This window comes from Gaeumannomyces tritici (assembly GCF_000145635.1).
Source record: "Gaeumannomyces tritici R3-111a-1 unplaced genomic scaffold supercont2.1, whole genome shotgun sequence".
In the NCBI taxonomy this organism is placed as follows: domain Eukaryota; kingdom Fungi; phylum Ascomycota; class Sordariomycetes; order Magnaporthales; family Magnaporthaceae; genus Gaeumannomyces; species Gaeumannomyces tritici.
The window spans coordinates 1,402,053-1,420,839 of NW_008804545.1; the positions used below are offsets into that span (position 1 = coordinate 1,402,053).

The window sequence follows — 18,787 nt, forward strand, 5'->3', positions numbered from 1 at the left end:
TTATATATCTCTTTTTATTTTCATCATGATACCCACGACATCAAATCACTTACGTCTTTTCAATAACAACACGCGCTCCTCCACATTCTCCTCTGGCAAACCCGCCAACCTTTTTCGGGGATCGGCAACACGGGCAGTCGTCAATACCCATGCTTCCGGAAGCACGTTTCTTTTTTTGGTCGCCAGCCTTTGGTCGGAATCCCGACGGTGTCGACGGAGATCATGGTCTTGGGAGCAAAATGCCTTCCTCTTTTTTTTCTCTTTCCTTTTTTTTTTTTTTTGGGCGGCACGGCGCAAAGGAGGCGACAGGGGCCATGACCAGATGGTGTACAGGAAATCCACATCGCCTCGAGGCGTTTGCATTACAAGGGGGGCTTGTCTGGACACTCGGTTCCCTTTTGGCCTTTTCCTACTGGAGCAGCAGAGTCGGTCGCATTGTTTGCTCGTTTGGGTGGTGATTGTTTTGCATTTTGATTTTATTTTCTTGGTCTTGTCGGAGCTACGAGGTCAATTGGGATTACAGCGAAGGAAACTGGATTCGGGGGGGTTTGGCGGTACACAAATCAGAGCTTTTGTCTATTTTTGTTACTTGTTTTCCATTTGCCATGATGCCAGGATGGTGATCTGCAACGACTCGTGTTCGACTGGGTGCCATATTGGCCAAAGTTCAGCCTCGCGAATAATGGACAATATTGACATGGCAATTGATTGTTTCCTACCAGATGCGGCAGGCTAAAGACAAGGTCGCGTTCCGTCCCCCTGAGCTTCACCGACTATCCCAAAGTTCCAACACCTAGTCGGACGAATGGAGCGCGAGCCAACGACCAGTGGGTTACTCACTAATTATAATTAGTCTTTGGTCGTGAACCTTCTGGCCGACTGCAAGGGGCAGAGGAGGGGCGCCGAGGAGAAGGGTCGTCAGCTGACGCTGTTTAGCGATTCTAGCTAGCTACCTGGGGACCCAAGCCCGCCAAACTCTAGTGGACAGATCGCGTGAGGCTATTGCCGCTGCTAGGGGGGTAGTCCTGACAAAGGGGGAGGCGGTCGGCCGACATGGAAAGAAGCAAGTCGGCCGTCTCCAGCCGCCATTGGAAGTCTGGCAGGCGTCCTCGCTAGAACAGCGAGAGCGCCCGAGATAAGAAGAAAAGACCAATGATATCCTTAGTCTGCCGGTTGGGTACGGCCGTTGGGCCGGAAGCCGAAGATCGTTGAAAGTCTGCTTTGCTCTAATGCCTTCGAGGCGCCGGCCTAGCGGGTTAGACTACGGCGCCTTAGCCTAGCCCCGAGCCTAACCCGAGCCCGCCCCCCGGCGCCTCCGTTTATTTCGCCCCCCTCTCCCACCACCAGGTGGTTTTGTGATGCAGCAGTCGCCGCCCTGTCCCCCTTCCCCAGCTGCCGCCCAGGTGGCCGGGCCGTACACCGCATAAGCTGGTAATCTTAAAGGTGGCAGCAAGCGCTGGTGGGCGGGAGGTAATGCGCCCATCCTCAGCCAAGGGGCAGTCCGACCATAGCGGCCCCCCCCCCCCTCCCCAATCCTCTCTCCCCGTCCCTCGGGCCGCATAGCATTTCATCATCGTGCCTCATTCCCCACCAAAAAAACAAGTCGATGGGGGTGGCGAAGGATAAAAAGGTCGAAGGGCGACGTTCGTTTCTGGTGGACCGCCCACAGCAGAAAGAAGAACAAAATAAAACAAAAAAACTGGGGCGACCCTTATTTATTTTTTTCGAAAGCCCTTGGGTACAAACACACAGCAACAAGACCATAATGGAGAAAAGTCCGATGTAAGAGAATGGAGCACCGAAAGATAGTGGCGGATGACCAACGTCACACCCCCCCGCGTGCGCGCTAGGTTGAGTGAAGTGTTACCATTTTTGCCTTTTCAGCCGTAAAGACGAGCGTCGATAGGTTCATCTGTTCCCAAACTCTGTTTCTCTCATTCCCCCCCTAGCTGTCCTGGCCTTTTCGGATCCTGCACCTGTCATCCCTCGTTTAGTCCCATTCGGAACATCCTGCGCTATTCCCAAAAGGGGAAAACAAAAGAGAATAGGATGAAAGGCTATGTCGAAATTGCTAGCAGGAAAGCTTATATATCACCATGACCGCATGTCACCGGATGGATGGCCATGACGGTACAAAAAAAAAACCAGCGACAACGCACGAGCAGAGCGGGAATGGGGAAAAAGAGGGGAAAAAAGAGAGAAGCCCAATAAAAGGGGCGTGTGCATGGGGCGTGGCAGTGTTCCCTGCGAGTCGTGGATTTAAGGTTTCCCAGCGCTGGCACCAGCGCGTGTCTCTGCCAGGTTGTATCTCATCTCGAGATGGTATTGGCTGGTTCATTTCATCTGCAACGAGCCAGGCGGGCAGGGGGGGAAGATGGAGATAGCCGATCAACAACACAACCGCTCACGGCACGCCAGTGAGGCCACAACACGCGCCACACACTCACATTTCCACAGAGAAAAAAGAAAAGAGCCTTTGGCGCAGCCTGGGGGGTGTGCGTGTGTGCGTGTGTGCGTGTGTGTGTGTGCGCCTAGTCAAGATCTATGACTAACAGGCCAAGGCCTGCCAGCCCACCTGCCCTCCAACAGATGCCCTACCTAGGTAGGTGGTAGGCAAACCCACAGTCGGACGGACAGACACGCCCCGCGCCTTGAATTTTGTTAGTGGGGAGTGGCGCGCGCGCGCGCGCGTGTGTGTGTGTGTGTGTGTGTGTGTGTGTGTGTGTGTGTGTGTGTGAAAGCACGTTTTTGAGTTTGGGCCAGTCAAGGCGGTTATTCTCCGTCGCCTGGAGGGGTTGCAACAAGTGCCGGCGGATCAAGGGCTAGCAAGGGCTAGCAAGGCTAGCAAGGACAGCAAGGCCAGACTATGAGAGGGCGGCGCAATAGATCTGGCGGTGAGTGGACCGTCTATGTGTGTGCGTTGCGGAAACGGCTTCCCCCTCCCAACGACATCAGGCAGCTATGGGAATAGAGGGCCCGGGTGATGAGTGGGCAGTAGGCAAGGCATCTACCACTAGGCAGGTTATACGACTAACCAAAGTATCTCGGCGCAAAAGGGCTCGCACGCACACAAACACCGGCCGAGCCACAGCAAAACGTGAGACTAATGCGGAGGTGGCGTGACAAATGATAAAACGTTGCAGATCTGACCTTTTGTGCCTTTTGTGCCTTTTGTGCTACTATCAGTCTCGGTATCCTCCGCCGAAGTCTCGGAACCCGTCAACAGATCATGTCCTGAAGAGTCTTGGGTTCTTTTCCCCCCTCCTCTATGGCCCGCGCCGCACGCTCAACTCGTATCAAGATCAGCCAACCATAACCCGGAACCCGCCCGCCTGCGGCTTCTCAGCCTCCGACGTCGGCAGAGCGGGGTTCCGCAGGCGGCAAGAGAGTGAAAGACGGCAAAACAAGGTAAAAAAAAAAAAGGCAACAAGCGAGAGAGATTACCGTCCTCGGACCAGCCACCAGCCATGCGCGCCGCTGCCTACCTACAAGGGCAATGTCGTTTGTCGTTCCCCGAATCGCCATCCGCAACGCAAGACAACGCACACCATTCTAGAAGGGTTCTCTGCTCGGGATACGACAGGGAGATGGTGGCCAAGGATGGGACGACTTTTTTTTTGACAAGGTTGTGAGCTGTAATGTAAAACTTCTTTTTTTAAACCTCACTATCTCAACCCCTCCTTCGCCTCCAGCAAATCAGGTTGAGTGGAGAGGGCGAGGTAGAGATGGGAAAGCGCATCCGCCACGTCTTTCCTATCTCTTTCCGCTTCCCGTCTCACACGCCCCATCCAGAGTGGTGATCACGAACGCGAAAGGGAAGGGGTATCAGCCATACCCTGACCACCTGACACGCCCCGTGATGCACACGCGACCCAGGGCCTGGCGCAGGGTCTCCAGGGCGCCAGGGAAGTGACCGGATGAGTGCTTCAAGGGAGGAGAAGAAGCAACCGAAGAAGCAACAGAAGGACAAAACTCTAAATTCTGTTTCCTTCCGTCCACTCGGCCGGGAGGTCCTCGGGGCGACCCTCGTCTTTCGTGCAGGCTCAGTCCCGGGGGCCTAGATCCTTTTTCTAGAAGCAATGCTGTCACTTGTCAAGGGCCATTGGTGCGAATTCCGGGGAGGGGGGGAGGGATTCTGCCCAAAAAGTCTAGGCCCTTCCCTGACTTGCCGTCTCGCCGGAATGGCACGTCGCCGGGCGCGTGGGCCTGTCGCTCAGTGCAAACGAGCCTGGACCTGCCCAGAGGGGCAATTGGTGGGAGATGCGAAAGAGTCAAGGAGATAAAAACGCGAGGAGGGAAAAAATAGCCTCTGACGGTAAAGAGGCCAGGATGAATCTATATCCGAGGACTTGAGAGTTCCAGAGTTGCAAAAAGTTTCTTTGTTGGTCTGGTGAGCGAGCAAAGCAAAGCGAGCGCGTTAGCCGAATACTTCCCACGTAAACTCGGCGGGGGCTTTATTTCCCTTGAGCCGTAAGATGCGACCAAGCTGCGCAAAGCCTACGCCCAACATGCTCACCGGGGGAAACCTAAAAGGGTCGAAGCGAACTCGAGGACGGAGGCCAACAAGCAAACAAAAATCAAGGGACGACTGGGTAAACCGGCGTGGGTGACGCGGCCTTGGCAGAGCTCTCTGTGCCGGTGTCATTTGGGGGTCCTGCCTCGTCCTGTTTGCCTTGTTTCCCGTTCCTGATCCTTGGTATCACTCGAGTTTACCTACTCTGGTGAGCCTTGGCACGTCGTCCGACCTGGGGACCTGGGGGTTTTTTTCTTTATTTTTTTTCGCTATTGGCCCGCTAGCTTATTATTTCCTTTCCTGGTAATTTTGTTGACAATTCCTCTAGCCAGCCCCACGGCCAAACGTCGGGTATGCCTGTTGCTGGCTCTGGCGTCTCGGGTGGGCAAAAAAAGCCCGAGCATCAGCCGACTCAGGTTCCCAGACCTGCCTGCTCGATGTGTCAGGCAGAGTTGCGATTTGTGAAGATGCGGGACCTGAGAGATGTGGGGTTCGTCTTCCCTGGACGCTTGCCCAGGGAGGGGGTGGCAGGCACCTAGGCAGGCAGGCAGGCAGGCAGGCAGGCAGGCAGGCAGGCAGGCAGGCAGGCGGGCAGGCAGGCAGGCAAGCAAACAGGGCTATTCTTGGTGTCCAGGCCACACCCCCCTGCTGCGCGGCCGCGTCTCGGTGGACGTGTGTCGTTCACGACCACGAGCTGCAGCCGCGTCCTGCACGTGGTCCCCGGAATCTTGGCATCCCAGGGGTCCTACAGGGAAAGGGGGTGTGTGGGTTGTGTGTTTGTGTGTGTGTGTTGTTGTGTCTGTGGCAGAAGGTACCAGTACATCCAGACTTGGGGGCGAGAAGCTCCATCCCCCAGTTTTCTGTTTCCGTGTGGGACATCCAAGTCTCACCAGGGGCTCCAGGGATCCGTCCTGCTCTGCAGCTCAGCGAGGCGACGGGCTGGTGAGCAAGGGAGGGAGGGGAGTGAGGCCGGGCGGCCAGGTAGGCTAGCGCTGGGTACAACCCGGCGGAAATCATCACCGGCCCCTCAGAAAGCACCCAGTGGCGGTCGGGATTTGACCACCTCGTCCGGCCCCACATTTCGGTGTCTGCTTCCCAGCCGAGCCTGCTTGACCTCAAACTTTGAAGAAACAGGTTCCGGAAAACGACAAAAGTCTCGTTGTGCGTGTGTGTCGTGTGTGTGTTGTATGTGTGTTTTTCTCCCCACCGCGCCTGCGGAAACGACGCTTCCCGCTTCTGGTAGCCAATGTCCGCTGGCGTTGCGGCTAGGCCCAACTCGAGGTCTCTGCGTCGCGAGGGTCGGAGCTTCCGCTCCGGGCTGGAACGCACGCCCGTAGTCAGCTCCCAGGTCCCCCCCGGCATACGGCGGCGACAAGGGCGCCGCCGTCGTCTGGGAAGTTAGGGGCGAGGGAGCAGCTCCGCATCGGGACCGAGCTGCTGTGTCATAATCACCGTCGTCACATCTCATGTCCGGGATGCTTCATCTATTGCCGAGGCGCGCACGCGGCAGTACCCGAATTCCATTGACAGGGAATGTTAAAAATACAACATGAAAATATTATAATCACATTGAACTTCCGTGCCGCATATAACCTAAGTCGTCCCACATGGCATCCCTCGGTCGTCCAGGCCTGTCGGCACTAGTCGAAGGGGGGCTCCCAGAAAAAGCGAATCCTCCGACCAAACCCATATATGTTTACCCAAATAATAACGTCCCAGTCCGAAATAATTCCATCAGTCCCGCGTATCGTACGAAACACTGCGTGCCAGAAGTACAGCCGCTAGCCGTAGCAAAGGCCAGCTCAGGTTCGGGAAGCCAGCCAGCCAGCCAGCCAGCTGGGTGTGGTCGTTGCCACGTCGTTAAAGCAAAATGGCACGCGTCAAGTAAGACGGCCCCTGGGTAATGAAGAAAAAGAACGAAATACCCGCGACAATGATCCTAACCTCCACCCAGCCCAACCCGCTGACCAGATCCCAACGAGAATACGGCAGTGGGTGAGCAAGTGGGGAGGGGGTAGCCGAGTCTCGCCATGCCAGCCAAGCCTGATGCAGATCGGCGGTTGGACCGCCCCGCTCCGGGGTGGCACGTCGCACACACCGGGTGTGTGGAGGCCGGCCGGGCCGGGAGTGGATACACAATGTGCTCCACCGTCGCCCGGCCGACCGGCCGATCCCCCGTGGGGCCTCGGCAACAACTATGTATATATGGAGATTAGAGAAAACCGCGGGAGGAAGGTCTTTTTTTTCATCTTCTTCGTGTTCGTGCACCTTCCCACCGCCACGCCCGTCCACATCAAACCTCGCCTTCCTCCTATACGCGAAGCTGCGACATGGTCGGGGCGCTGGAGAGGACCGAGCCGCCGCCGGCTCGGCGGAACGTCCGGAAGGTGAAGAAGAGCGAGACGCAGAAGCAGAAGAAGAGGAACCAGAGGAAGACAGCCGAGGCCTGGATCTCGCGGCAGCGCTTGGTGTCGTCGGCGCTGCCGAACCCGATCCAGTCGGCGCCCAGGTCTTTGGGGTCCAGGGCCCCGCCACAGCTGGTGACCTTGAGCTTGGCGGCCAGCACGACGCCGCCGATAAAGGTGAAGAGCGTCGCGGCGCTGTCGAGCACCATAGCGACGGTGGGGGAGAAGAGCGTCGAGATGTAGTGCGTGACGAGGCCGTAGAGCGCCGCCATCCACACCACCACGGCGACGAACATGGCGAAGTTGACGGCCGCCTGCGCGCTCCCGGCCGCGCCGACGTTGAGCGCGATCACGTTGCCGATGAGGGCCGTCAGCAGCACAACCCACAGGAGCTGCAGGAGCCGCATCACGGTTCTGGTGACATCCTCCATTGTGACGTGAGGGTGGTTGTGCAGCGGCGGCTCGCTCGGGGCGCTGTAGATCGGTCGGCCTTGTCTGAGGAGCGGAGGAGGCGATGACGGCTGGACCCAGATGGATCGGTGTTAGTGTGCTTGTTGCTGGGTATTACCAGCCCGTGAATGGCATCGACTCGCAAGGGGACAGAAGACGACGAATGGAGGCTCACTCCTTGAGTCTAGAAGAACAATAGCACTCACCTCTGGAGCTTGGATCCAAGTCGAGGCGTAGGTATAGGGACCCGGACGGTGGCAAGGATGATGTGATGGGGATCGACGCTTGGATGGGTCTTGACGAAAGCGATGTTCTTGGGGTGGACTGATGCTCGTAGCCTAGTTCCTACTAGTAACTGACTTCTTCACCCCTTTCTTTGTTAGCCTCTTTTGTTGGTATATCTCGACTCAAGGAGGAAAACAAAGCACTCGGAAATCTGGCTAAGCGCAATGTTTTGGTTTGGACACGCAGGCTGGTTGCTCTGCGACTGATAGCGTGAGCCAAAATAAAGGGGAATGACAATTAAGACTTGCTCACAGTCGGCTATAGGGTAGGTGTGGTCACCTCCTGCGCTGCGTTGCCTGGTTCATCGGGACGCGGAGGAGCAACCGAAGCAGCACCACACCAAGAGCGGGGGGAGGGTGTCTGCAGGTGCGGGCCGATGACGTACGTTGGCCGGGCACTCGATATTAGCTGCGATCGACGCGCCAAGCTCTGGTCCTGTTGCGCTCGAGGCTCGCCTTCTTTGTCGACACGCAGACACATGACCTAGACGTTGCGCAAACCCGAATTTTGTGTCAAAAGAATGCAAGTCCTGTGATTCACTTTCGCCCCTTTCCCCGTTTCTTCACTGCTCGCATCAACCCACAGGTGTCGACGGCGCATGCAGCAAGGCGTGGCTCCTCAGCTGCACAATGTCGAGCATTGCTTCACTGACGAGGGCAGGGATTATTCCTCGACCCGCTTTGGTCCCCCTCTTCCACGTAGCTTCGCCCCTCGCAGCGCATATTCTTCTTTTGTTTTTGGCGGGGCAACAGCGTAGCGCCCGCCACAGCAACCACTCAAAAAGCCGCCAGCGTCATTGACGTGATCCAATTAAGGTCGAGGCCGCGTGAAAACACCCTTCTGGCGACCAATCAGGCTGGGTATAGCTATGCATCCCGAGTAAGTGTCTTGCATTATCGTCAGCATGTGGTATGCTTCTGAAGGCTTGTCATATTCTAGTTTAGCGGATGGTCTGGTGTCGAGTTTCCGTGCCTAGCTAGTATCACATCTGAGGGTTGCTGGCTTGGTTCCCTCAGTGATTGACCATCGAGGCGACAAATGTCTGTGGAACCGACAATGGACACTGAGGGCGATTCTGCGGTCTCAATTCAAGCAGAAGTGATGAGATCGCCGACATGTGATAACATTCTAGTCGTTTTCCCGTATCTAGATACACATCCATTACTGTGTTGAACTTGGCCAAAGAACAGGGTATTGCGCCATAAAAGAGCCATGAAGCCCATCTGCCGTCGCTTGATCCCTGCCACGGGTATTTGGGAGTCCGCACTTAGGGATGAGAAACGCTGCAATCCATCATCAACCCGCCGTGCAAGTGACATATATTATGAGTACACAGCGAGGAAGCGCACAGGCAATTTTGCGAATGGGTTTTCGAACATGTATGGCCATGTAGGTGGGTGTTGGGGACAGGCGAGCCTTTTTCCAAAACGGATGTTGCTCTCAGGGAAAGAGTAACATCCCGGCCTAGAGGAGTCTTTCAAAGCTAGAGTTGCTCCAGGTAAAAGAGTAACTTGACCGAACTAGCCGAGGTCGCCCAGATTGTTGCGCCACCCCTGGAACGATACTGTCCTGGAACATGCATCCGGAGCGCAGCCTTCATCCCGTTTGGCGCATCGTTGTTTCCACGATCAAGTGGTGGTCGCGACTGGAGTCCAGTATGGAATATGGTGACCATACGCCTTCAACGAGACAAGGGGCCGCCCGCCTGTCCAGTCCTACCGCTGCCCACCGTCCGGCAGAATGCCACAGTCTTTGTGTCTCGAGCTAAACGGGGTATCCAAAATATACAGTGGTGGTAGTGTTCTCTCTCGAGGCGGTAACCGACGGGTGTATTCTTCCGACATGTTTTGAACTAAGAGCATGCTCATAAGGACGATGCTGCCTCGGCGACTCCAGCCGCCTCGAAGGCCTTCTTGTTCGACCACCTTATCTCGACGTTGTGTGCCCACTCCATGTATCTAGCCCAGCCTGAGGAACCAGTCAGCAAAAGTCGTGGCCACCAGGAGACGGATGGGTTTGCGGTGGGCATTGAGTTGGCTACGCACTCCAGTAGGCAAACTTGCGCCCAAAGTATTTCCCCGCAAATGGTATCAGGACCATGGTGAGCATCAGCTGCAGCTGCTCCAGACTTGCTTCCCATTCCCTCTGAGCGTCCGAGTCTGCCTCGGAGCTGAGCAGCTCGGTGGATATCGACGGCAGCGAATCGAGGTCGTCGTTGTCTGACGACGGCAGGTCGTCATGCAGGACAAACGAATCCGAGGCTGACATAGCGGGCAGCTTGATCGGGTGTGCGCGGTGGGAGGGACAGGGTCGAGGGGGCTCCGATTTCCGGCCGACGTGGTGGTGGGATGGTGGGTTTGGTTGGACCTGAATGCCCTCGAATTATCGGAGTGCGCGAGGTGGGTCGACAGGCGCCGCGTCTGAGGCTCAACCGCGCAGGCGATGTGGGATGCTGCTCAACTCGTCAGCGACAAGACAGCAGCGCGGCAGGCAATGGGAGACGGGATCCCCCAGGCTGGAGAGAGCTCCGACTGGTCCACTATTTCCGGGCCCACATCGGGCCGAGCAGGCGAGTGAGAGAGGGAGAGAGGCCACGGCTCCGCCTAGATCATGTGATACGACGTGTTGCGTGAGTAGCTGCAAGGGTTTCCGTCGAGATTCCATCTGAGTCATCTGGAGGCGAACTAACTCGTGGGAAATCCAAAGCTAGAGATCCTGGAAACGACTTGGTTAAAGGGCCCCATCCAACAGACGACACGACCGCTTGAGGGCCGAGAAAGAGGGGGAGCAGACGAGCCGCCAGCAGCAGCAAGAATTCCAGCCCGACCACAGCCTCAACTGCCAGATCTACACACAGCTGCCACCTACCACCCACCTACCCAGCCCAGCCAACCTGACCAGTATCCAACACTCCACCGCGTCATCTGGACGAGCATCCACCTATCACGCAGCACTCGAGAGAAAAAAAAAGAGCCGTAACAGGTTCCACCGCTTAGCTCGCTTTTCATCGAGTACATCTTCGTTTGCAACACCGTTCCGTCTGGACAGCTGCGTGCAGCACAACTTGTTGCAACATGGATCAGGACGAGGTCAGTCATACCCCCCGGCCAGCGTGCCCGTGGTTTTTAGCCCGGGACTGCCCCCCCCTGTGCTTCGAAGCCGCCAACCCAGATTCGCCCAATCCGTGCGGGCAGCCCCTCCCCTAGCACCACCACCCGCCGCCACACACAACTGGCACCCCACCACATTTCAATGATTGCTCAGTGAGCAATCTGACCTTCGTCAATCGTCCGTTGTGCGTGACTGTCCCTGTGTCTGTGCCTACCCATCTCTGCCGTTGCGCCCCTGGGCATCGCACCTTTTATTATTTGGTCGTCCTGTTATCCCTACAGACCTTGCTTTCTGCCCGATAAACGCCCCGCACAGGCATTTGATGGAAGTCTACCCGACCTTGGTGGAGAGTCGAAGAGCTGCAGAAAAAAAAGGGAAGGCAAAGTCAAAAATAGCGAGCAACCCGCTAACCTAGGCTGGCCACGGAGCAGACCCAACTCCCCGAGCGCAAGGCCCGCAAGTCGGTCGCCTTCACAGAAGAGAAGCTGGTTGTCGACGCAGAGGGCAAAGTGACCAAGATGTCATCTCCAAACGACGACACCAAGGACACGGCGCAGTCCCACACGGCTCGTACGCCGCCACTTTCCGCCGCCCTTGGTGCGTTTACTGATGCGTCGAATCAAGCCCCCGCCGACGATGCCGCCGCGCCCCCCGCTGCCGAGGATGATGGGCTGGACCTCACGCTGAAGAAGAAGAAGAAGAAGCCCAAGAAGACGGAGGACGAGGAGGGCGGTGAGGATGCCGATGGGGACGACGCCGCGGCCGACGATGGCGGCCTCGACCTGACTCTGAAGAAGAAAAAGAAGAAGAAGGTCCCTAAGGATGGGGAGGACGACTTTGCTGCCAGGCTCAAGGCCGTCAACCTGGAGGACAAGGAGGGCGGCGATGACGCTGCTGAGGAGCAGCCCGCCGCCGTCGACGACGGCGATATGGACGCCGGCACGGGTATCTGGCAGCACGACGCGACCCAGACGATTCCTTACGAGCTGCTGCTGAAGCGATTCTACAAGCTTCTGGAGGAGAAGAACCCGGACCACGCGACGAGCGGAACCCGCAGCTACAAGATCCCGCCCCCGCAATGTATGCGCGAAGGAAACAAGAAGACCATCTTCGCCAACCTTGCAGACATCTGCAAGCGCATGAAGCGTACCGAGGAGCACGTCACGCAGTACCTGTTTGCTGAGCTGGGAACGTCTGGTTCGACCACGGGCGGCAAGGCCCTGGTCATCAAGGGCCGTTTCCAGCAGAAGCAGCTTGAGAACGTGCTGCGGAAATACATCAGTGAGTTGTGGCCTCTCGACCCGCCCGCATCCAGCCACGCAATTATCGCTTCACTGCTGACCCCACAACCCTCCGTTAGTCGAGTATGTTACCTGCAAGACGTGCCGATCGCCCGACACAGAGCTCAACAAGGGGGAAAACCGACTGTAGGTGGCCTGCCCGGCATGGGTTTCCCGACCGCTTCCCATACGAGACTTAACACCCCCCTACTAACACAAGCACATAGGTACTTCATCACATGCAACTCGTGTGGCTCTCGCCGTTCGGTCACAGCAATCAAGACTGGTTTCTCGGCACAGATTGGCAAGAGAAAGAAGATGCTCAAGGGCTAAGCGGTTGGCTTCTTGCTTGCCGCGCCGTGGTTGGCGGGAGCCATTCATGCATTGCGTCAACGCATCGGGGCAGCATCACGTCGGGGTCACATATTCCCGCCACTCAGGATCCACTGGTGCTTTGTTTTTTATTTTGCGGGAAAAAAACTCTTGTTTCTCATCACGGCGTTATCCCGGGTAGACGATGGCAGGCCCTTGCGCTGTTGGATCCTGCCGACCTTCCTACTTCGAACTTCGATGCCAGGTTGCATGACTCCTGACAACGGCACGGTCCTTAAAATAAGGTCAGTAGCGACCTCAGGGGGCTTTACATCTGATTTATGGGGATCTCGGTTGGGGTGGTTGGTAGCCACTGATATCTGTAGATATGGACTCGTATTATCGCATGGCCTTGGCGGGCAGAAAAAGAGGAGACGCATGATTTGACACAAACCGAGCTGTTGGGCCCACGCCTCCTGCGCGTGGGCCTCTCATGTTCGATCGGCCGTCTGAATGGGTCAAAGGCCCCCTTTGATTCTCGAGAGTGACTGATTTGACCACTTGCCACATGTTGTGTCTAGATCTACGTTACCTATAGGTTGCAACGTAGCGCCGCTCCCGTGTCTCTCTTCACCACTCTATCTCATACACCACGTGAGTGACAGCCATGACGGCAACGACACCGCGACACGCGGCCGCAGCGAACGGAAACCACGATGGCGAAGACGAACCGCCGGCCGCCCGCGCCGGCCTGCCGTGCGCCAACGCCACGCTGTCGCCCTGGCTAAAGGAGCCCTCGAAGCGGCTACTGGGCCACCGGAGCACGGCCGAGCTGCCCGGCAGCGCCGACGTGGTCGTCGTCGGCAGCGGCATCACGGGCGCCTTCGCGGCGCATTTCCTCAAGGCCGGGGCCGCGAGGGGCCAGAGCGTCGTCATGCTCGAGGCTAGGGAGGCGTGTTAGGGCGCCTCGGGACGGGTGGGTGAAAAGTAGGCGAGGCAAAGAGGAGTGAGAGAAGGAGTGAGGGAGAGAGAGAATGAGTGGAACAGGGGGAGTGAAGTGACATCCTTTCTGAAGGGTGTCATAACGGGGAGTCCTTCCTTCTGCTACAAAACGCTTATACGTATCTTTCTCACCTCGCCCTCCCTCTGGGGTTGGACGCGAATCCTCACCTCGTTTCTTTTGCTTCTTGCCATACAGACTACCGGGCTCATCGAGCCAAGGCTGTTCGCCGCCACAATGGAGGGGGCGGCGTTCGAGGCCGAGAGCTACCGGCTCGTGCGGGACATTGTGCGCGTGGCGGGCATCAAGTGCGACTGGGTCGACAGCACGTGCCTGTACTTCAACGACGAACCCCTGACCACCTTCGGCGAGGCCATTATCGACGAGTTCGCCGAGCGGTTCCCCGCCCTGAACAAGCTGCTCGGGGCCCAGCGGCTCAGGGCGGCGGCGGCGGCGGCGGCGGCGGGTGGACGCTGACGACGCCCCGCGGCGACATGCGCGCGGCCAAGGTGCTCCTGGCCACAAACGGCTACACGTCGGCGCTGCTGCCCGCCTTTGCGGACCTCATCTCGCCCGTCAGGGCCCAGGCCTGCGCGCTGGTGCCCAAGCCCGGCGGCGCTGCTGCTGCTGCTGCTGCTGCTGCGGCCGGTGGTGGCCCCCGCATCGACCTGGCGCGGTGCGCGTACAACTTTGTAGCCGCCAACGGCTCGCACGACAACTACATCATACAGCGGCCACGCGACGGCATCGGCACCGGAACCGGCACCGGCGGGGGGGGGGAGCTCATCTCGGACGGGGCGCGCCACCTGGCGCCGGGCCGGGGCGTGGGCGAGTGGCGCGACGACGCGGCCGACGCCGACGTGGCGGCGCACCTACGGGCGCTGCTGCGGCGGGTCGTGGACGCCAACAGCGGGCAGGGCAAGGCCGAGTTCGGGGACGCCGAGGACGAGGAGGACGTGACGGCGTTCGACTGGACGGGTGTCATGGGCTTCTCGCGCGACCGCATCCCCTGGGTCGGACGCGTGCCCGAGTCGCACGGCGGGGGGCCGGGGCTGTTCCTGTGCGCCGCCTACACGGGTCGGGGCCTGACGGTAGCGCCGCTGTGCGCGAGGTGGGTGGCGCACGACATGATGGCGGCGGAAGGAGGAGGAGGAGAAGGAGGAGGAGGGGCAGCAGCAACGGCAGAAGAAGCGCGGCCGACGACCCGCCCATGAGCAACATGCCGGCCGGCTTCCGCATCGACCTACCCGGGCGGCTGGAAACCGTCGAGAACGAGTGGCCCGACGTGGCCACCATCGAGGAGGGCGGCAGCGCGCTCTTGCTGCAGACCGTCATCCACAAGCTCATGACCAAGTGGTGCGGCTACGGCGACTGCTACGACGGCGCGCCGCCCGAGCTGACCGTCCACGGCACCCTGCGCACCATCCAGCAGGCGTACGACGAGCTGGTGGGTGGTGGTGGGCGTGGGCATGGGCATGGGCATGTCGGGAAGTGACGAGGCCGGGTTGAAGGCATGGCCGTTTTGTATTGATAGTCTCGGGCCCCTCGTGATTGCGATGAAGGTTACCGAGGAGTTGTACACGTGTACCGAGTTTCAACGTTCAGTTTTCAATATTGAAAAACAATGATTTTGCCCCAAGCTTCAAATGTTGCGGAACCCACGGGCCATATCAGCCCCACTACAGTAGGTAGTAGGTAGGTATCGAGTCAGCGGGAACAGGTTCTAGACTCCTCTGCCGGCCTCCCCATTGCATCACCAGCCTTGCCCCAAGTCTAGAGCCATTGAGGTTTGGGCGCCTAGGTCTCTGCCACGAGAGAATCCCGTGCGGGATATTTGTGCTGGATGCTTTCTTGGCCTGCAGCACAAATGTCCCGCGAGTTTAGGGCGAGATAGAGTCGCCATGCATAGAGGCTTTCATCTTCACCCTATTCTCGGTATGCCCTCGAAGCACTCGGTTACCTAACCAGTGCCTTCGCCCACTATTTCTACATGTCGCCTCAAGGATAGCGCTCATGGATCATATCGGAAATGCGCCTCTGTCCCATAGATGGCTGTGGCACTCTGTGCCCCCACGCCCTACTCCCGGATGGCTGGGTGACAGACAGTGCTCCCCGTCCAGGCCGCTCTTGAACGGAAACTCTATAAATCAAGTCAAAGCTGATGCCTGAGAAGATGCGCCTGGGGCTCTGCACAGACTTTGATGCCAATTATTCGCAGCAGGCCATGAGTCGCGCGGCTGATGGTGTCGAGAACTGCCTCGCTATCAAGCCCGTGGGAGCTAGCTACCCCATGCCAGCCCAGGCTGGGCTCGTGCTCTGGGTCTTGGGGGCCGGCACCGAGGGATGGTCGCTGTCCCATATATCCCGACAGTCTCCCGCAAGGCTGGGGAAAGGCGGGCCCGCCACCTGCGGCCTGGCCTGCTGCCGAGGCGATTCCTGACAGTGTGCCACTTGGAGTTCGATTCACAGTCGTGTGTGCTCATATGCATGCTCTGCTCGTGCAGCTACTCGTGTGATTCATCAGGCCTCGATCCCGGATATGGCACTATGGTCGGGCGGCATGGATATATGGGAGGCAGGGTGCCTAGGAATTAAGAAAAGAACGGCCGCCTGTGTACAGGTGGCTGGCTGGCTTGGTGGTGGTTGGCAGGCCCTTTCAGTGTTGCTGGTTGGTGCATGTAGAGAGCCTCGAAGACAGGACCCAGAGTCACGACGAAGTGCAGTTGAGCCATATATACATACGTGGTTCGCCCGGTATCTTTGCGCTGGGCTCGACAGCTCCGTCAGTTAGTCCACCCACGTCCCTGCCGCACCAACCCGCTGTTGGCTCCCCCCGACGAAGCAATGCAGATCTCCCTGTTGGTCCCGAGCCTCGTCTCCCTTTTCTGTGCGTCTGCCGCGCTGGCCGCGCCTCCCCACGGTCGCGAAGCGCCGCCCCCACCGGGCGCAGATGGCTGCTGCCAGTTTGACTCGTCAAAGACGCCGGAATGCTGGGGCAAGTTTAACCTCTCGACGAACTACTACGACGACGGCCCCAGCACTGGCGTCGTGCGGGAGTACTGGTTCGATGTCGTCAACTCCACCATGGCCCCTGACGGGGTCGAAAGGACGGTGCTCTCCATCAACGGAACCGTGCCGGGGCCTACCATCATAGCAGACTGGGGAGACACCATCGGTGAGTAGTTAGCCATAGATGGCCCTGAGTATGATAGCAGAGGCTGACCTCGGCTGTTTCTGGCTTCAGTCGTTCATGTCCGGAATCTCCTACAGGATAACGGAACCAGCATCCATTTTCATGGGATCCGGCAGAACTACACCACTGAGATGGACGGTGTTGCGTCCGTCACTCAGTGCCCCACGCCCCCTGGCGACTCTATGACCTACACGTTCAAGGCGACACAGTACGGGTCTTCGTGGTACCACAGCCACTTCCAGCTACAGGCATGGTACGTTATGAACGCCACATGTCAAGACACACACACTTGGCTCCCAGCCCGGTACTGACAGCCCCACCCACCCCGCCTCTTGGTCTAGGAACGGCGTGTTTGGCGGCATAATAATCAACGGGCCAGCGTCGGCGCCCTACGACGAGGACCTGGGGACCCTGATACTCAACGACTGGTTCCACGAGACGGCCGACCAGCTCTACGCGCGGGCCTCGACCCGGGGCCCCCCTACGGCCGCCAACGGGCTCATCAATGGCACAAACGTCTTTGGCGACGGCGGCCGCCGGTTCGAGGCCGAGTTCGCGCCGGGCCGGCGGTACCGCGTCCGCGTCGTCAACGCCGCCATGGACACCATGTTCCGCTTCGCCCTCGACGGCCACAACCTGACCGTCATCGCCGCCGACCTGGTGCCCATCGTGCCCTACGAGACGGCGTCCGTCAACGTCGGCATCGGGCAGCGCTACGACCTTGTAATTGCTGCGGCGGCGGCCGACGTCCCCGCCGACGACGCCGCAGCAGCAGCGTACTGGCTGCGCGCCGTGCCCTCGGCCAGCTGTGGTAGCCGCCACGCGGACCTCATGAACATCAAGGGCGTCGTGCGCTACCGCGGGGCGGCATCGGCGTCGGCATCGGCGTCGGCGGAAGGGAGCCCGACCACGTCGATGCTGCCGTACGAGGATAGCTGCGCCGACGAGCCCGCGGCGAGCCTCGTGCCCGTCGTCCCCCTCGACGTCGGCGAGGCCAGCCGGCAGGACCCCTTTGTGGTGGGCCTGCAGGTGGTGGACGGCTGGTTCAAGTGGACGCTGAACAAGAACACGTTCCTCTCCGATTGGGGATATCCCAGTGAGTTTTGTCGCATCCCAGCCTTGTGCCGAGATTCCTGGTAGCGGCAGTCTCACTGACAGCGTGTATTCCTCCCAAGGTCTTTTGCAGGCCATCTCGGGCAACCAGACCTGGCAACCCAACCAGCAAGTCGTGACCCTGGAGGGGGCGAATCAATGGGTGTATTTTGTTATCGAGAATACTGGCTTCGTAAGTGCTTTTAGGGGAAACTATCCAGAACAGACCTCGGCAACTGGTCTAGCCCGTCTAACCCAACCTTTGCCACCATCATCCGCAGGACCACCCCATCCACCTCCACGGCCACGACGTGCACATCCTCTCGAGGGCAAGGGGCAGACACTCCCCCAACACCACCCTGCAGCTCAAAAACCCGCCTCGGCGCGACGTCGTGATGCTGCCTGCCCACGGCCACCTGGTGTTGGCCTTCAAGACGGATAACCCAGGAGTCTGGCTGATGCACTGCCACGTAAGCCTGTTCTCACTTCTAGCCTGTTCCCATCTTCGGCTTTTATGCATCCCTGAAGCTAATTCATTATTTTTTGAAATTGTAACAGATAGGTTGGCATACCGGTCAAGGCTTTGCGCTGCAGCTGGTCGAGCGTGCAGCCGAGATCCCGTACAGCAAGTCGGTCCTCAGCGACAGCTGTGCGACCTGGAGCTCGTACGCCACCGACTTCAACATCCTGCAAGACGATTCCGGAATCTGACGGGCTTGGATGTGTGCTTCTCTGCATCTTGTCGAGCCATTTGATATTCACTTCTCCCTCTGCACCATTCGCTCTTTCTTTGTCTCCCTGATGCCCCCTTCACGATAATACTCATACCCCTTGTTTTCTAACGCGATTTCAGCTGTTAAGGTTTTCTTGAGCGAAGGGGTTAGAGGCGCCGATATCGCGAGTGGCAACATTTAAAGTGGCGATCCGTTCTTGTTGGGGAGTTGTCGATGAGTTCGTCCGTCTCCGCGTTCCGAAAACATGGCGCTGTCTAATAATCGAGGTAGTTTTCTGTAGCATTTTGGTCGTCTGCTGGGCGCTCTTTTATATTTCCATCCGCTGGGGCCCCCAATATCACTCCCCTCGGCCCTTGGCGTCCAGCTTCAGGGCTATATTTCCTCCTCGTCGTCCTCAATCTTCCCACTCTCC

The 18,787-nt window shown here is 58.4% G+C and overlaps 7 protein-coding genes across 7 annotated transcripts; 5 read left to right on the forward strand and 2 right to left on the reverse strand.

The window, feature by feature from the left end:
- The first annotated feature begins 5,650 nt into the window (after positions 1-5,650).
- GGTG_00436 (hypothetical protein) lies at positions 5,651-6,093 on the forward strand. The gene has a single exon (XM_009218182.1). The coding sequence runs from the start codon at positions 5,760-5,762 to the stop codon at positions 5,913-5,915; it is 156 nt and encodes a 51-aa protein (XP_009216446.1). The 5' UTR covers positions 5,651-5,759; the 3' UTR covers positions 5,916-6,093.
- On the reverse strand, positions 6,002-8,318 carry GGTG_00437 (hypothetical protein). The gene is made up of 2 exons (XM_009218183.1): positions 7,575-8,318; positions 6,002-7,439 (listed from the first exon to the last, which is right to left on the reverse strand). Exon 2 carries the CDS (start codon positions 7,347-7,349, stop codon positions 6,825-6,827), a length of 525 nt encoding a protein of 174 aa, XP_009216447.1. The 5' UTR covers positions 7,350-7,439; positions 7,575-8,318; the 3' UTR covers positions 6,002-6,824.
- Positions 8,319-8,455: 137 nt separating this feature from the next.
- Positions 8,456-10,603, reverse strand: GGTG_00438 (hypothetical protein). The gene is made up of 2 exons (XM_009218184.1): positions 9,699-10,603; positions 8,456-9,621 (listed from the first exon to the last, which is right to left on the reverse strand). The coding sequence occupies exons 1-2, from the start codon at positions 9,919-9,921 to the stop codon at positions 9,518-9,520; spliced, it is 327 nt and encodes a 108-aa protein (XP_009216448.1). The 5' UTR covers positions 9,922-10,603; the 3' UTR covers positions 8,456-9,517.
- GGTG_00439 (eukaryotic translation initiation factor 2 beta subunit) lies at positions 10,344-12,924 on the forward strand. The gene is made up of 4 exons (XM_009218185.1): positions 10,344-11,334; positions 11,389-12,045; positions 12,125-12,191; positions 12,272-12,924. The coding sequence occupies exons 1-4, from the start codon at positions 11,283-11,285 to the stop codon at positions 12,375-12,377; spliced, it is 882 nt and encodes a 293-aa protein (XP_009216449.1). The 5' UTR covers positions 10,344-11,282; the 3' UTR covers positions 12,378-12,924.
- Positions 12,925-13,023: 99 nt separating this feature from the next.
- Positions 13,024-14,851, forward strand: GGTG_00440 (hypothetical protein; the record flags this gene model as incomplete). Its single annotated transcript, XM_009218186.1, has 3 exons — positions 13,024-13,312; positions 13,555-14,467; positions 14,500-14,851. The coding sequence occupies 3 exons, from the start codon at positions 13,024-13,026 to the stop codon at positions 14,849-14,851; spliced, it is 1,554 nt and encodes a 517-aa protein (XP_009216450.1).
- A 516-nt stretch (positions 14,852-15,367) lies between these two features.
- On the forward strand, positions 15,368-16,531 carry GGTG_00441 (hypothetical protein). The gene has a single exon (XM_009218187.1). It carries the CDS (start codon positions 15,518-15,520, stop codon positions 15,794-15,796), a length of 279 nt encoding a protein of 92 aa, XP_009216451.1. The 5' UTR covers positions 15,368-15,517; the 3' UTR covers positions 15,797-16,531.
- A 23-nt stretch (positions 16,532-16,554) lies between these two features.
- Positions 16,555-18,766, forward strand: GGTG_00442 (hypothetical protein). The gene is made up of 5 exons (XM_009218188.1): positions 16,555-16,802; positions 16,891-17,645; positions 17,725-17,834; positions 17,923-18,111; positions 18,200-18,766. Exons 1-5 carry the CDS (start codon positions 16,681-16,683, stop codon positions 18,350-18,352), a joined length of 1,329 nt encoding a protein of 442 aa, XP_009216452.1. The 5' UTR covers positions 16,555-16,680; the 3' UTR covers positions 18,353-18,766.
- Positions 18,767-18,787: the final 21 nt, after the last annotated feature.

Excerpts from the sequence above, each read along its gene's own strand:
- GGTG_00436 (XM_009218182.1), top strand. The coding sequence starts at position 5,760 with ATGTCCGCTGGCGTTGCGGCTAGGCCCAACTCGAGGTCTCTGCGTCGC.
- GGTG_00437 (XM_009218183.1), bottom strand. The coding sequence starts at position 7,349 with ATGGAGGATGTCACCAGAACCGTGATGCGGCTCCTGCAGCTCCTGTGG.
- GGTG_00438 (XM_009218184.1), bottom strand. The coding sequence starts at position 9,921 with ATGTCAGCCTCGGATTCGTTTGTCCTGCATGACGACCTGCCGTCGTCA. Across the intron at positions 9,622-9,698 it reads GCGCAAGTTTGCCTACTGGA|GCTGGGCTAGATACATGGAG; the intron begins GTGCGTAGCCAA and ends CTGGTTCCTCAG.
- GGTG_00439 (XM_009218185.1), top strand. The coding sequence starts at position 11,283 with ATGTCATCTCCAAACGACGACACCAAGGACACGGCGCAGTCCCACACG. Across the intron at positions 11,335-11,388 it reads GGCGCAGTCCCACACGGCTC|CCCCCGCCGACGATGCCGCC; the intron begins GTACGCCGCCAC and ends CGTCGAATCAAG. Across the intron at positions 12,046-12,124 it reads CGTGCTGCGGAAATACATCA|TCGAGTATGTTACCTGCAAG; the intron begins GTGAGTTGTGGC and ends ACCCTCCGTTAG.
- GGTG_00441 (XM_009218187.1), top strand. The coding sequence starts at position 15,518 with ATGCCTGAGAAGATGCGCCTGGGGCTCTGCACAGACTTTGATGCCAAT.
- GGTG_00442 (XM_009218188.1), top strand. The coding sequence starts at position 16,681 with ATGGACGGTGTTGCGTCCGTCACTCAGTGCCCCACGCCCCCTGGCGAC. Across the intron at positions 17,835-17,922 it reads TTATCGAGAATACTGGCTTC|GACCACCCCATCCACCTCCA; the intron begins GTAAGTGCTTTT and ends CATCATCCGCAG. Across the intron at positions 18,112-18,199 it reads TCTGGCTGATGCACTGCCAC|ATAGGTTGGCATACCGGTCA; the intron begins GTAAGCCTGTTC and ends AAATTGTAACAG.